At 34.6% G+C, this 13,891-nt stretch overlaps 2 protein-coding genes across 7 annotated transcripts in view; one reads left to right on the forward strand and one right to left on the reverse strand.

Moving 5' to 3' along the window:
* Positions 1–5,612: 5,612 nt before the first annotated feature.
* Positions 5,613–7,187, forward strand: LOC130628620 (tigger transposable element-derived protein 4-like). Its single transcript, XM_057441602.1, has one exon. It carries the CDS (start codon positions 5,613–5,615, stop codon positions 7,185–7,187), a length of 1,575 nt encoding a protein of 524 aa, XP_057297585.1.
* Positions 7,188–11,492: 4,305 nt separating this feature from the next.
* LOC130629221 (transmembrane 9 superfamily member 2-like) overlaps positions 11,493–13,891 on the reverse strand; it is a 36,609-nt gene continuing 34,210 nt past the window's right edge. For 3 of the 6 annotated variants that reach the window (XM_057442361.1, XM_057442358.1, XM_057442359.1), the window contains 3 exons: positions 12,751–12,862; positions 11,986–12,157; positions 11,493–11,777 (listed from right to left, as the gene is read on the reverse strand). In XM_057442361.1, coding sequence (XP_057298344.1) covers positions 11,695–11,777; positions 11,986–12,157; positions 12,751–12,862 — 367 coding nt within the window. In that variant the 3' untranslated portion in view covers positions 11,493–11,694. Of the gene's footprint in view, positions 11,778–11,985; positions 12,158–12,750; positions 12,863–13,891 lie in introns of those variants that run through there. The other 3 variants (XM_057442360.1, XR_008981923.1, XM_057442362.1) reach the window with 3 other exon arrangements.

The following is a 13,891-nucleotide window of genomic DNA, read 5'->3' on the forward strand; positions in this document are numbered from 1 at the left end:
ATTATTGCATGTTATAAACATTTTCTTAACATGGTTGTTTGAGCTGTTCCAAAAATTACCAACGAAAGGCAATAAAACCCGTAGGGATAAAACTTTTAAACTAGGGTTGAGAATCTCCCTTATAATATGTTTATGTTAAGACCATTTTGCGTTTGGTTTTTCGACTTTCAGTAGGAATTTAAAAATGAGCGAAAAAAGGAGAAAAAAGTTCTGCCAACATTGAACTAACCTGTATTCACGTGCAATTCAATTATATCGTACGATTAAGTTACTCAAAAAGGAGCATTGAGATCTGAGTTGTAATACAATCCCACCTAAAACATTTGTCGTTCTTCGGACGTTAATTTGCGTTTAAATTCTTTTAGGTGAGAAAACAATATTTCCTAAACTACTTCTCGGGGCTGTTTCCATAATATTCCCGTACAAAGCAGCCGTAAAAGGGCGATACTCGACAGCTAAAGGAGAAAGGTACGTATCACACTACTTTAAGAGCAGAAACCTTCGAGGGCGGAGACTTTTGCGTTTTTCGCCCTTTTTTGCGAATTTTTTGGAAATTCTAAAACATTAAAACGCAAATGTCGTAAAGATAATTTACAATTTAGAGTGAAATCACGATCCAAAAGAATACTTAATTACCCTTGAAATCTTCCTATGTCAATCTCCCCCAATTCCTTCTTTTTGGGTTACTGTTTTGATGTCAAATGCATTTCCAGGTTCGTGAAGGCAATCGAGTTTTCCATTTTCCTTTGGTTGCCAATATCTACGGTAGTAGTCCATAGTTTAATGTTTAGATTTGTGTTTACTGCTTAAATGACTACAGCTGTGCTTGATGCTTTCAAAGAAGCAGACATATCCGTAGTCAATGTCCCTGCCAACGTGACGGATTACCAGCTTTTTAACCTTACAGTTAATGGTTGCTCTAAACGCCAATTTATCGAGTGGTATTCATGTTAGGTTGCAGCTCGCAGGACTCAATCATTCATTTAGGGTACATTCATTCTACAACCACATGACTACTACAAAAAAAAAAAGATATCATCGATGTTGGTTGGAAAGGTTCCGGAATTTGTGATGCTATTAAGCTTGACTCAGACAAGATCCCATCCATCGATAAAACGAAATTCGAACGCCACTAAGCCATTTACTGCAGCTCGGGTTAAGGTGGACAATTCCTACAAATTTACGCGTCAAATCTTGAGGTCGTCTTACTTTAGAGCTTTCCATTCTGAAAAAAGAGAAAAAGCTGACACAGCTTCAAGGAAGAGACGTTGTTGTAGCCCTAGATGACACACCACCTCGTGAAATTACTATCGAGAACTCCACTAAATACTCTCGTCTTAAATAAATATTTGACAGTTTTATTTATATACATATAATAGTCTTTATAATGCAACTGGGAAATGTTACCCGCGGAAAAAACGTTTACCGAGCCATTTGATGTATAAATATATGTTAAATGTATAAAAATTATGAAAAATTATTTAAATAGACCGAGTGACTGAAATCATATTCCTTTAGTTTCGTTTTAAGTTTTTTAAGGCTGTTACAACTTTTCAATTCGGAAGGTAAAGTATTCCAAATTTTAGGCTATTTTTTTGGTCGATACGTTTACCGAGCCATTTGATAGCTATTTTGCTAGGGTTCGCAAAAACCAGGATTATACTATATAAAGACTTACTAGTGACGAAGTTGCGAGAACAGTTTTTCTTAAAAGGATAACCTTCGATTTGAATTTCATTGTTTCAATTTTTTAGAACAAAACATTCAAATAACCGTATACAAAATTTGTTTTACGTTTTTTCAATCAAATTTTATATTTCCGTTTACCATGCAAATTTGATACCGTTTTGCTTGTTACTTTACAACTAGACCAGTCAACTCTGTTAATAAATCTCTTACGGCCTGTAATCTTAAGGTGGCGTTTTGCTCCATGGTTCGTTTTTCTACATTTGTAACTTTAAGGAGGCTTGTGTAGCAGCTGCAACGCTACTAGTTTTGGCGAAACTAACCAATATTGAAAATTAAAGGTCTCTGTACAACTGGGCATTTTTCCTGTAACCGGTATGGCTGTTAAAAGGGCTTAGTTCTTAGGCCTTAAGGAACACCTTTTTCTCTGCGGTTTAGCTTCCTTTAACGATTTTAGTGTATCACATTGCCTCGCAACAGTTTTCTTTAAATAATTAGGAGCTTGATGATCTATGAGGAAAACCTGAACTTAACAAGAACAACTCGTTATCTTTTTTATATCTTTCCGATTTTTCAACTGTAATCGTTCGTCCGAGAAATTGTTATATACTGATATTTGTTACCATATTTGGTTATAAATTCTCGTTTTTAATAAAATATTGTGGTTACTGCTAATGTCGAAAGATCTAATAAAAAAAATATTATTAATTTAACTTTTTGTATATTTTCGATAACACTAAACATCTCATAATTGTTTTTGTAGACTGTATAAGTAGGTAATTAGCTATGTTGAAGAAGCTTCTAGCAAGATAAGTGACACTAAATCTAAGTACTTTAACATTGTTGTATGAAATGTCTTTATGAGTAATATATCGTAGGAGTTAGATATATAATCATTTCTAGTGCTGCTTGAAATTTGTTTTTTGCGCTTCGTTACATTTTGCTCCCATCTTTCTTGAGAACGGACAATACCGCTCCATATCGGCCCGTCGCCTAACCGCCAAGCCAATTAGAATGCTTTTAAGCTCGTATTACCCTCTTGCAACATTCAAAAGGTTAGGAACAAGTGAGGAGAACTTCGTCATTGCGCTTAGCGGATGCTTCTTTTTAGTAGATCTTACGATGGATATGCGTATAAGATTAAGACTTGTAAATATGTCAAAGATATTCTCCTAAGTTATAACGCGAAATTTTTTTAACCACGTGACAAGTTAAAATTTCTCGCAGATTTTTTTTGACTTTTCTAGCGAAAAAGTTCTTAACTTGTACTTGCTGAATAGTGCTCTCAAAGGTGGATTGAAGGTTTTGTTGCTAAAATAGTCAAAACGTGACAAAATTAAAATTATAAATAAATTAAAGAATATAACTTATGTGAGAAAATAACAAACATTTAAATCTGATTTTAGGTAGCTGTTAAAATGAAGTGGCAGGGTTATTATTATTACTATTATTTACCCAGGATAGCCTCTTCAGTTCCTATTGGTACTGCTATCAACGAGAGTCCTGCGAAGGGGGTCCTAGCGCATTTAAAGCTCCCATTTGAGCTACGAAAGTCGTGGAAGCACAGTAATCGCTCAACTAGACAACCGCCTAAGATATCAATCCTATTCTCATGCTGAACGCTAAGCAGAAAGGATAGATTCACACTTTTATAGTCTCTGGCATGACTCGGCCAGGGTTTGAACCCAAGACCTCCCGCACTGAAAGCGAACGCTCTACCACAAGGCTATCAGTCGGTAAGTAACTTAATCAATCACAAGTAATTTGTCAGAAGTTTATCTCTATTTTTTTCTTTTTATATACTAAAAATTGCGTTAAGCTTGGTTTCTACTGGTGCCTAATGTAAAATAACGTGAATTAATTTTTAAACATATTTTCTTACTTCATGAATTAAGTTGAATGTAAGTTTAGAATAACACAGAATAAACATATTTCTACTGCGAACTGATAGACACTTCCTAAGTTTATGTCGCAGCTGCTTTTAAAAGTACTTTACAGAGGTTAGAATTTTAAAATTATCACCCAATATTAAAATAAGCGTGAAATTTTCAAAATCCTAATGCAAAAGTATAACCTGCTATGACAGTTTATTTAATTATACTGTATTGAGTCTCACTCTCAAATCGAAAGGTGCTGTAACTTCGTAATCTTCCAAATGTAACACAAATCGAATAAACATCGGCGGATAAAAAGCTTGGCGTCCAAGTTACAAATTTTAAACTTGCACAACACGCTCTGTGTACGCTGATAAGAAATAACCAATCAAAATAGTTCATTTTTTTGCTGACGTAAGGGAAAAAACAACGATTCAAGATCCCCAGCAACAATACGAGTACGATTGACTTAGGTCTTTTGCAAAGATTTAGAACAAGAAAAATGTAAAAAGAGAAAATTAAGGCAGTCAAAGAATAGGACTTCCTGGAGCTCTAATAAATTAGATAAGATAAAAATTTAGATTATTTTTTTATATTCTTTCCACTCTTTATTTTATTCTAACCAAAAGCAGTAGAAATTTAATATAATTCTAATAAATAATACAACAGGGGAAAATTACCCTTAGTGTATATATCTAGAAATTGTACGGATGCAGAGATATTGGGGTTTGTAGGTTTTGTGATGACGTCATCAACCCGTCCATTCCGAAACGGATTCGGGGGCCCAGGTTTAGGAAAATTACCCAAATTGGTCCTAGTTGGTTCCTAGTTACCCACGCGGTGAAAAATCATTGACGTCACCACCTCGTTTCCAAGTTATTAGGCCTCAAAGTTTTAGGTGCACCGTAATGGCTTCATTAATTTAATATAGGATATTGCCGTTAAAGTAGTGTTATTCTCGTCGCGTCGTAACGTCAGAAAGTTTAACATATTAGACATGTCTTTTTCGGCAACATCAAAGGAAAATGAAGACATCCACTTTGCCTGTCACAGACACACAGACAGACACACCTAGCGTATTATTATAGAGATTTACAGTAGACTCCCGGTTATTCGAACCTGCACTTATTCGAATAATTCGGTTATTCGAAGTGAGATGGCGTTCCCCTTGGATCTGCTTACCCAACTCAGGCAAAAACACTCTCGGTTATTCGAACTTCAGTTATTCGAATAATTCGGTTATTCGAAGTGATTTTTATTACCCTTGGGGCCAATTATAGGCTAAGTCACCCTCAGTTATTCGATTTTTCTTATTGGGAGATCGTCGAGTGAGAACATTGATTTTCTGCGATTAAAACACTTTTTTTCTTCAAAAAATCAGGTTTCAATATTCATGGCTATTTACACTCTTCAAGCAATTTCTTCAAAAGTTCAATATTCTCCTTCGGTCCAGAGAATTGAAGCAAACAGGGGATCCTCAATCCCTTATCATCTCCAAAGTTAGTTCTTTTCCCTGTCACTTTTACTTTGCAAGTACACAACATCTCTGACTTCAGAAAGTAAAATATCGTTTTGGCAAATTTTCCTGTTTTTACTTTAGGCAAATGACCAACAATATCTCCTTTTTTGCAGACCGCCACTGCATATTTGTCTATGTCGTTTGTTGGTTCCATTTTAGCTTCTAGGACTTCACCAATAACAGCGTTCCATTTCTTTTGATACTCATGATATCCCATAACGGTTGAGTTACTCTCATAATACTTGATAAGAATGATTTCTATCGGCTGTGTTTCGTTGATTATCATTGAAACAAGATCCATTGTAATTTTCACTTCTTCGTCGTAATTGTGGTGTGACTGCTTTGTTGTTGTGTTGCTTCGTTTCGTTTTATAACATTCGAACGTTTTAAAAGGATCATTCAAAATTCGAACGTTTCCTTTGATTTTCAAACGTTTCATCTAATTTTCGAACGTTTCGAAAACTAACTCGATTAAAAAACAAGTGGGTGGATGCAAACAAACTTTTTAAAGGCTCTTCAAATCCACATTAAAGATGGCAACCGCTCAGACAACGTCAAGGAAGAAAACTGTTCTGACGATCAAAAAAAAATATCTTGCTTTGAAAGAGCTTGAAAAAGAAGGAACAACTAAAAAGTCTATTGCTAAAAAGTATGGTGTCCCACCTAACGCACTTTCATACTGGGTGAAGAATAAAAGTGACATTTTTGCCAAGTATGAATCAGGCCAGTATGGAGTTAAAAGACAAAAGCTTTCTTCCGGAAAATACGATAACATTGATAAAGCAGTTTACAAGTGGTTCGTTAACGCTCGTGAAAGAACTGTGCCGATTAGTGGTCAAATCATTCGAGAAAAAGCATTGGATTTTGCAAAGCAATTCAACGAACCTGATTTTAAAGCTTCAGAAGGCTGGCTAGACAGATGGAAGTACAGACAAAACATCATTTACAGAATTATTTCTGGAGAGGAAAAGTCTTGTACACCAGGGATGACAGCAAGCTGGGAAGAAACACACCTGCCAACCATTTTGTCACGCTATGATTTACAAGACATTTTCAATGCTGATGAATTCGGCTTGTTCTACCAGATGCTTCCAACAAATACCTATCATGCCAAAGGTGAAAGATGTGCTGGTGGAAAGTTCAGCAAAGTTCGTTTAACAGGACTTGCAGCAGGAAATGCCCTAGGTGAAAAGTTGCCCATGTTCGTTATCAGAAATTCGGTTACACCGCGCTGTTTCAAAGGAGTCAGAAGTCTTCCCTGTCAGTACAAAGCTCAAAAGAAGGCCTGGATGGATTCTGAAAACTTTACCGATTATGTGAAAAAACTCGATGTTAAATTTGAAACTGCGGGTCGAAAGATTGTCTTGATAATTGACAATTGCCCAGCTCATCCAGAAGTCACTGGTCTTAAAGCAGTAGAATTAGTTTTTCTACCACCAAATACAACGTCTAAGACCCAGCCCATGGATCAAGGTGTAATCCGAGCATTGAAGGCATATTACCGGTCAAATCTTGTGAAACGTCAAATAAAGTTCATTGACGGCGGTAAAGAGGTCCCTAAAATTAACATTCTTGAAGGGATGCAAATCTTGGTCAAATCATGGGACGCTGTTTCAAAAGACACCGTTAAAAACTGCTTTAAGAAGGCAGGCATCTCAAAAGAAGCACAGATCACGAGTCTCAATGATGCTGATGACCCATTTAAATCTCTTTCTGACAGCATAAGCGAGTTGAAAAAAAGAGAAGTTGACGGCGACATCTTTAACGCAGATGATTTTGTGGATATTGATTTTGAGGTATGCACGAGTAAATCAATTGAATTGACTGATGAGGAAATCGTGGAAATCGTACTTAATGAGGACAAAGATCAAAACGCGCCGAATCTCGAAGATGACGATGATGATGAAATTGAGGCACATGACATCCCCCCGAAGAAGCCAAAGCAGTCAGAGTTGGAAGAGGCCTTAGAATTGTTGGAAAGATGGTCTTTGTTTGACGAGAATGGTCTTGAAATCAGAAAGCAGTTAAACATGATAACACGTACATGTCAAAAACACTACATCGATAGTAAAAAACGATGTAGCATTAAAGATTTTTTTAAGAGTTGAACTCCTTGTATTTACTAGATACATTTTCTTTATAACTTTCATATTTTAAAACCTGTTAACAATTTGTTCACATTTTTTCTTTCTTCAAAAAGTAAAAATTCTTTGTGTTTACACGCTCAACTGAACCACAATGCCTCAATTACTTAAGAAAAGTCCATCCCATTAAGGTTAAGTTGAAAATCTGGCGGGAAAACGAATTTTTCAGTTATTCGAACTCCCGGTTATTCGAAGTAAATTCTTATCCCCCTTGAGGCTTTGAATAACCGGGAGTCTACTGTATCTCATTTAGATCATGCACGCTTTAGATCGGGAATATTACGTTCGCATTCTTTACCAGAACATCAAAGACGGTAAACATATTAAACATTTTTCATACTGAACTTAAGTTGAAGCACATGTTTCTTGTTATTTTTGCCTGCATTATTTTAGTAAATCAGTCACATTTACCGTGTCGTTAATCAAAGAAACAATTCAATATCTTAAATCTTTTAATTCTGAATAGGGAATAAACATAATTTCGACAAGAAATTGAAAAGAGATGTCACGACGTTTGGATTTCCTTATGATTACGAATCAGTTATGCATTATGGAAAGTAAGTCGTTGCCATACATGCACATGCTTGCCATAACTGCATATTTAACTCCTCTAACGGAACTGTATTTGGAAACTATGTGTTTGGAAAGGAACAGCAAACAATTGTAGCAAAACACAATCTGAATCTAAATCTTTGTGTCCAAGGTACGGGAGGGATACTTGCCAATTTTTTAACAAGAAAAACAGGTCTGTTTGTCAAAAAATCTGAATCTTTGTTGCTTATTTTAAAAATTATTGCAGTAAAGTAGGTATCTGATGGGGCAGAGAAGGGGTACAAGCAATTTTTAACAAGAAAAAAAAGCTTCTCTTTGTCATATTTAACAACGTATATGATTTTTGTTATAACAGAACTGCCTTTGGAAAATATGTATCTGGAAAGAAACAGCAAACAATTGTACAGAAAAAAAATCCAAATCAGAAACTCGGTCAATGCAAGTCATGTGGAATGTCAGAGACAGATGCTGATCAATTAAATGCCATGTACTGTTCAATACCTATTAATCACAGAATATTAAAAAGACAAATGGTTCGTTTATTGGCAAATTATGCAGGACAATCAAACAGTCACTTTAAGCATACTGTTCTAAATATTTAAAAAAAGATTTACCCAAAATATAATTTCATGGTCAACGTCTATAATGCTGTAAAAGGTTCCGCCACACACTCTTATGATGGCGATTGTGATGCCGTCTTTCGTTCGCATAAGAAAAATTTTGTGGTTTGTTATGCAAAGAAAATATCTAGAGTTCCATCGTTGGCCACACAATCTCGAATTGTTTCAGCTGCTTTGGCTAGCATTACTAAAAAGGTATGTTCCAGTGTTCGTTGTTGTTGAAATTTGTTTTGAAATAGTCTGTTAGAAAATAAAACCTTCTTAATTGCACACATTTACCTTCAGAAATGTAACGCAAAATGAGCAAGCGATACAGCATGGAAGAAAGCAGATTCATTTGGATATCCTATCGCTGGCGTTGTAATCGTGAGATCTAGTAATGGCTTGGCATCAACCCGGGACGGTCTAACTTACTCTGAAAATTTCAAATGTCGCGAATGTTCAGGATGGTGGCTTTTAAAGAAATGTAAAAATTACAAGTTCAGTTTGGTCATATTGTTTGGATAGGAGTGTTTCAGTATATTTGCAAATTTTTTTGGTACGTACCATAAACAGTTAAGCACTAAACATATTTACGCATCACTTTTTTTTTGGTATTCTTTTAATTGTATTTTTGTAGGAAGCATGCAATACATACGTTTTTTCTGACACATTAAAAATGTCGTTTCTGTGTTTGAAATTATTACTTTCTCCCTAAAAATAGTGTGAACGTCTCCTCTACTAGTAAATTGGCTTGTTGGAATATCCACTTGATTAGAGAGTTCCGCGTCGCTGGTAACTGGTTTATTACATGCACAGTAAGAATACATTCAGCATAAAAATAATTTATTCTAAGCATTTTGGGTGATGCACAAAGTTGCACAAACAATGCTCAAATTTTTTTTAAAAAACGCCTAATTTGACAATTCTATGCGTGCTCTTATAAAAAATACTTGTTTGAAAATTCTGAGTGCTCTTAATAAGCGGTTACAAAGATGGCTTTTTGGCTAAAGTCTTCCAAATGGAATTTTGGGGATCCTAATTGTTTTGACCCAATCGTAGTTGACATTCACTCTTGTTGGTCTTTTATCTGATTCATTTTGTGAAAATGAAGTAAAGATTCTGTAAATTGCTAAATTGGTTTAAAGTTCAAAGTTTTAAAAATTTAGACTAAAAGAGTACTATAAGATTTTTTGAAAAAACTGATGTAACAAAACTATACTATTATATATATTTTAAAAATTTTTGTTAAAGTTTCACTAGTCTTTTTTATCCCTTTTTCGCTGATAATAGAGGGGAGTTGAAAATTATCGGCCACATGGTCATAAATGAAAAAACATCTGTCGACAGCCCCTTAACTGGAAAGGAATGAAAAGTATAGGAATTGGTTGAAGGTTGTCGGCAACTTTTCAAAAATGAAGTATACATAAATAGACGAGATTCTGTGTGCCTTCTAACTACGTAAAACTACAGGCGCAAAGACGCAGTTGAACAGTAACCCTATATCAGTCCCCTCCAAACTGTATTTTCAGGTGAAGGAAACCGTCTGATTTTGACATTTTAAATTGTTTCTATGAATTTTATGAGAGTGCTGACACGTTGAAAACGCCCGTATATATATGGACAAACTCGGGTCACTCTTTAAATAAAATTCTCGTTTTTCGTCTAATAACTGAACTCGCTTAAATTAATCCCAAACTCGCCTGATTAATTTCCGAAATGCAAAAAAAGTGCTTTAAATTTCGTTGACTCGACCACAAAAAGGCAACCGTTGAAGTAATGCAGAATGGTGTGACTTTATCCACTATATAATGATCGATAAAATGTTATCAAATGGATTTTTTATTAAAAACTTCACGCCCAACAAACATTTTTTTGTGATGCAATCACAGTTTATCTGTAATTGTTTTTTCCGCCAAAGGACTTTTGGAATTATTATTATTGTTACTTTTCCGAATATTTATACAGGATAGCCACTTCAATGTTGGAAACACTGTTATCAATGTGGAAACCGAAACAAACAACCAAAAAGTCGTTGCCGATGATACCGATGTCGCAATGATGCTTCTATACCGTTGGTAAGAACATCATGGAGATGTTTACTTCTTTCAAGAGGGGTTGGATAAAGCCTGGAACATAAAGTTGTCTGTCAGAAATAGAACCCTATCCGAGAGCATATTCTTTTCGTACATGCGTTTTCCGGCTGTGATACAATATTGTAGATTGTCTCACACACAATGGGTATGTTTGGGCAGACAACAGAGATATCGAAGAAGCTGCCATCAAAGCGTTTCAAATCATTTATAGTGGTAACGACTTGACTAAATTATTAACTTAGGTGAGTTTTTTACATATAAAATTTACTCACAATATAAAAAGGTTCTCTTCATTTTGTATAATCTCAAAGTGCATGAGAATAGGGTGTTGATCGGAGAAGACTTTGGATACAGACATTACCACCAATGTTTTCTTATCATTTTGCAGATACCGGAAATATCTCGATATGTGTTGGAAAGGAAAGATTTATCCTAAAAAGTTGCCACCTACGGAAAGAGCTGCTATTCTACACGGTTTTCGAGTTCATCTACAGGTAATGAATTGGAAGATATTAGAGGAAGAAGAGGTATAAATTTTTAAACACAAATGTCCAAGCAATGCCAGTTAAAGTAGCAATTTCTCCATTTTTATAACAATATTTTGTCTTATAGCTTAAACAAATTGATCCAAGCAAATGGAGCTGGAAAATTGAAAATTCTCAAATGATGCCAATAAAGGCAGATGAACAAGTTGCCCCTGATAGCCTCCTATAAATCATCAAATGCAACTGCAAGACTACTTCGTAATCACCTGTTCAACAAATTTTATTCGTGCAGAAAACATGGTCTGAAGTGTATGCTATCGATGGGGATTTTTTCCTGGTAATCTAAATATAAAAAGGAGTAAGTGTGCTAAGTTTCAGCTCTACGTCATTTTTTTCCAGGTCAGTGTTTTTTTTTTTTTTTTTTTTACTTTAACGACTGGACTTTACAAGAAAAACTTAGACGCATTATAAGTGATAGAATTACAACAACGATTAAGAGGATAGAATGTGTCTACATGCTATTAAAAAAGTGTTAAATGCTTCTTAAAAAAATTAGTGTATATTTGAAAGCAATGACGAATACAAAATTCACAGCAACTAAATAACTCGTACGACGGGATCCAAATTATATGCTCGAATCAATTCGACCAATCAGATTTAAATGGAAACCTAGCTTAAATAAAAAACACCACAATTCGCCTCGATGAGCCAACAAGACTTGATGATCTTGACATATTTATTACGTTGATGTAATTCCGCTTTCACGGTACTGTACTAATAATTTGTGAACAAAATAGAAGCAGGCTAAAAAGCCAACCGAACCTGAAAAGAGAAATCACAATATTGTCAACATGTTATATCAAACACTGGTATAAGAGATTCAAACGTAATTTAAAAATGTTAAAGATCAGATAGAACTCGAATTTTATCTCAATTAAATTTCTCTATCTATTTCTAAATTAAACGCTTTAATTAAGTAAAATACGAGTGAACGAGACAAAAACTGAGGTAATCAAGAAAACCCTCTAACCTGTGAACAGAGAAAAGAGCAACGCCATTATGAAAGAGTACCCAAAATACAAAACAGTACTTGCAACGCCTGTGATCGTCATTCTAGTGACGAAATAATGAATTGAATAAATGAAAACATAAACTCCCGTGAAACCACTGCTAAAAAACGACCTCCACCACCATTTATAGTCCTGAAAATAAAGGATGACACCTCTTGGTTAATAAATCACTTCGCATCAATAGCATGTAAACCCTTCACTTCATTTAATCTTTATAAACGAAAATTAAACTTGCAATATTATAGTAGTTAGTAGATACAACAGAAATTGTTTTTTGCGTCTATACGATATAGATAGGAGTTGTGTACTCCACATGAAGACAATTTTGCAGAGAATTTTATTAAAAACTACTTGTATAACTGAATAGACGTTAAGCGTGCAGATACACGATCAATTTCGTTAAATTAAATTTGTCAAAAATATAGTAAAAGCAAAGAGAGGTTTACACGATTTATTTTGCCTCAATTTACGGAACTCGACAAATTTGATCGCATATCACCAATTTTTGATCCACCTTGTCGAAGTGTGATTGCTTGCAGTTTTTCGACACAATTTCAAAAAAATAATTGATCGACATTTCTTTCAACAAATCCAAAAAGGTTGAACATCGTGTCTAATTCTTTACAAATTGGATTCATTACATTGCATCCAAAAATGGTGATACAAGATCAAATTTTTCAAATTCAACAAAATAGACCGTGTATCATCTGCTGAAGGAGACTTACGTCGTTACATAAATGGAAGTAGCATAGCAAAATGGTAGTCTCTGAGCAGATTATTACCAAGATGATATACACCAATAACAGAAATCCAAACGTGTAGTAGATTTGATGATTCCTAAAGAAAACAAGTCCTACTACATTTACAAGACAATGGTTCATCTCATCAAGCTTAAAATTGGTAAAGCATCCAAATACGGGCTTCCACGTAAACAAATATATTCGAATCGATCGACAGCAAGAAATCTTACGTGTCGGTTTAACCAATTTTGTTTGAAAATCTGCTTTAAAAGTAGTTGTAAAAAGGTAAAAATCATAAATACAGTAACATTCAGCGAACGTAAAACGTGTTGGGACTATTATTGCATATATGGAAATAATTCCATTTAGCTTTAACCTTTATTTACAAGGCTTTCTTTGTGTTTCCTTGATTTGCTAACACTGTCCTTTTTTAATTAGAGCATTTGCTTATCTTGATTTCTTACACAATGCGGCGGGGAGAGGAAGGTGAGGAAGAACAAATTTACATGAAAGGTCAATTTTTTGGTATTTTTTATTTATTTATAGCCGTTTGTTTACTAGGCGTACTGTAATAATTTTGACATAACAAATTAAAAAGATGATTTGAAAATAATATGTTGGATTTCAATAAGCTTCCCGACCTCCAGGTGCAATTTAAAAACTATCACCTTGAGTAAAACCATGGTTTGCTCTCGCGAAAAAATTAAAGCCTAACTTTTCCACAAAAAAAACAAAAAAATTCCTTCCTACTGTATTAAAACAAATATGATTTCGAATTAAAAGGAAGTTTACACAACCATTTTGTAATCGTCATCATCTATTAGAGCGCTCAAATTAATAAACAAAATAAATTAATGATTTCAACTGACACTGTGAGCAGCCATAATAAAAAAATCATTAAAACGTATTTCTTTGAATGTTTTATCAACGAAAAATGCACCTCTTTGAAATATCTCACCCAAACAATTATACCTACGAAACCTTTTTTCTAACGATCAACCGCAGATTAACCGCGGATCAAACGCAGATCAACCGCAGAAACCAATATCCACGATTTTTTTTTCTGTCCTGAGTGAAAGTTGAATTGAATTCGACTTTTCCGTTGCTTTCCGAAGAAAACATATTT

Source organism: Hydractinia symbiolongicarpus, chromosome 15 (genome assembly GCF_029227915.1).
Source record: "Hydractinia symbiolongicarpus strain clone_291-10 chromosome 15, HSymV2.1, whole genome shotgun sequence".
NCBI classification, from domain to species: domain Eukaryota; kingdom Metazoa; phylum Cnidaria; class Hydrozoa; order Anthoathecata; family Hydractiniidae; genus Hydractinia; species Hydractinia symbiolongicarpus.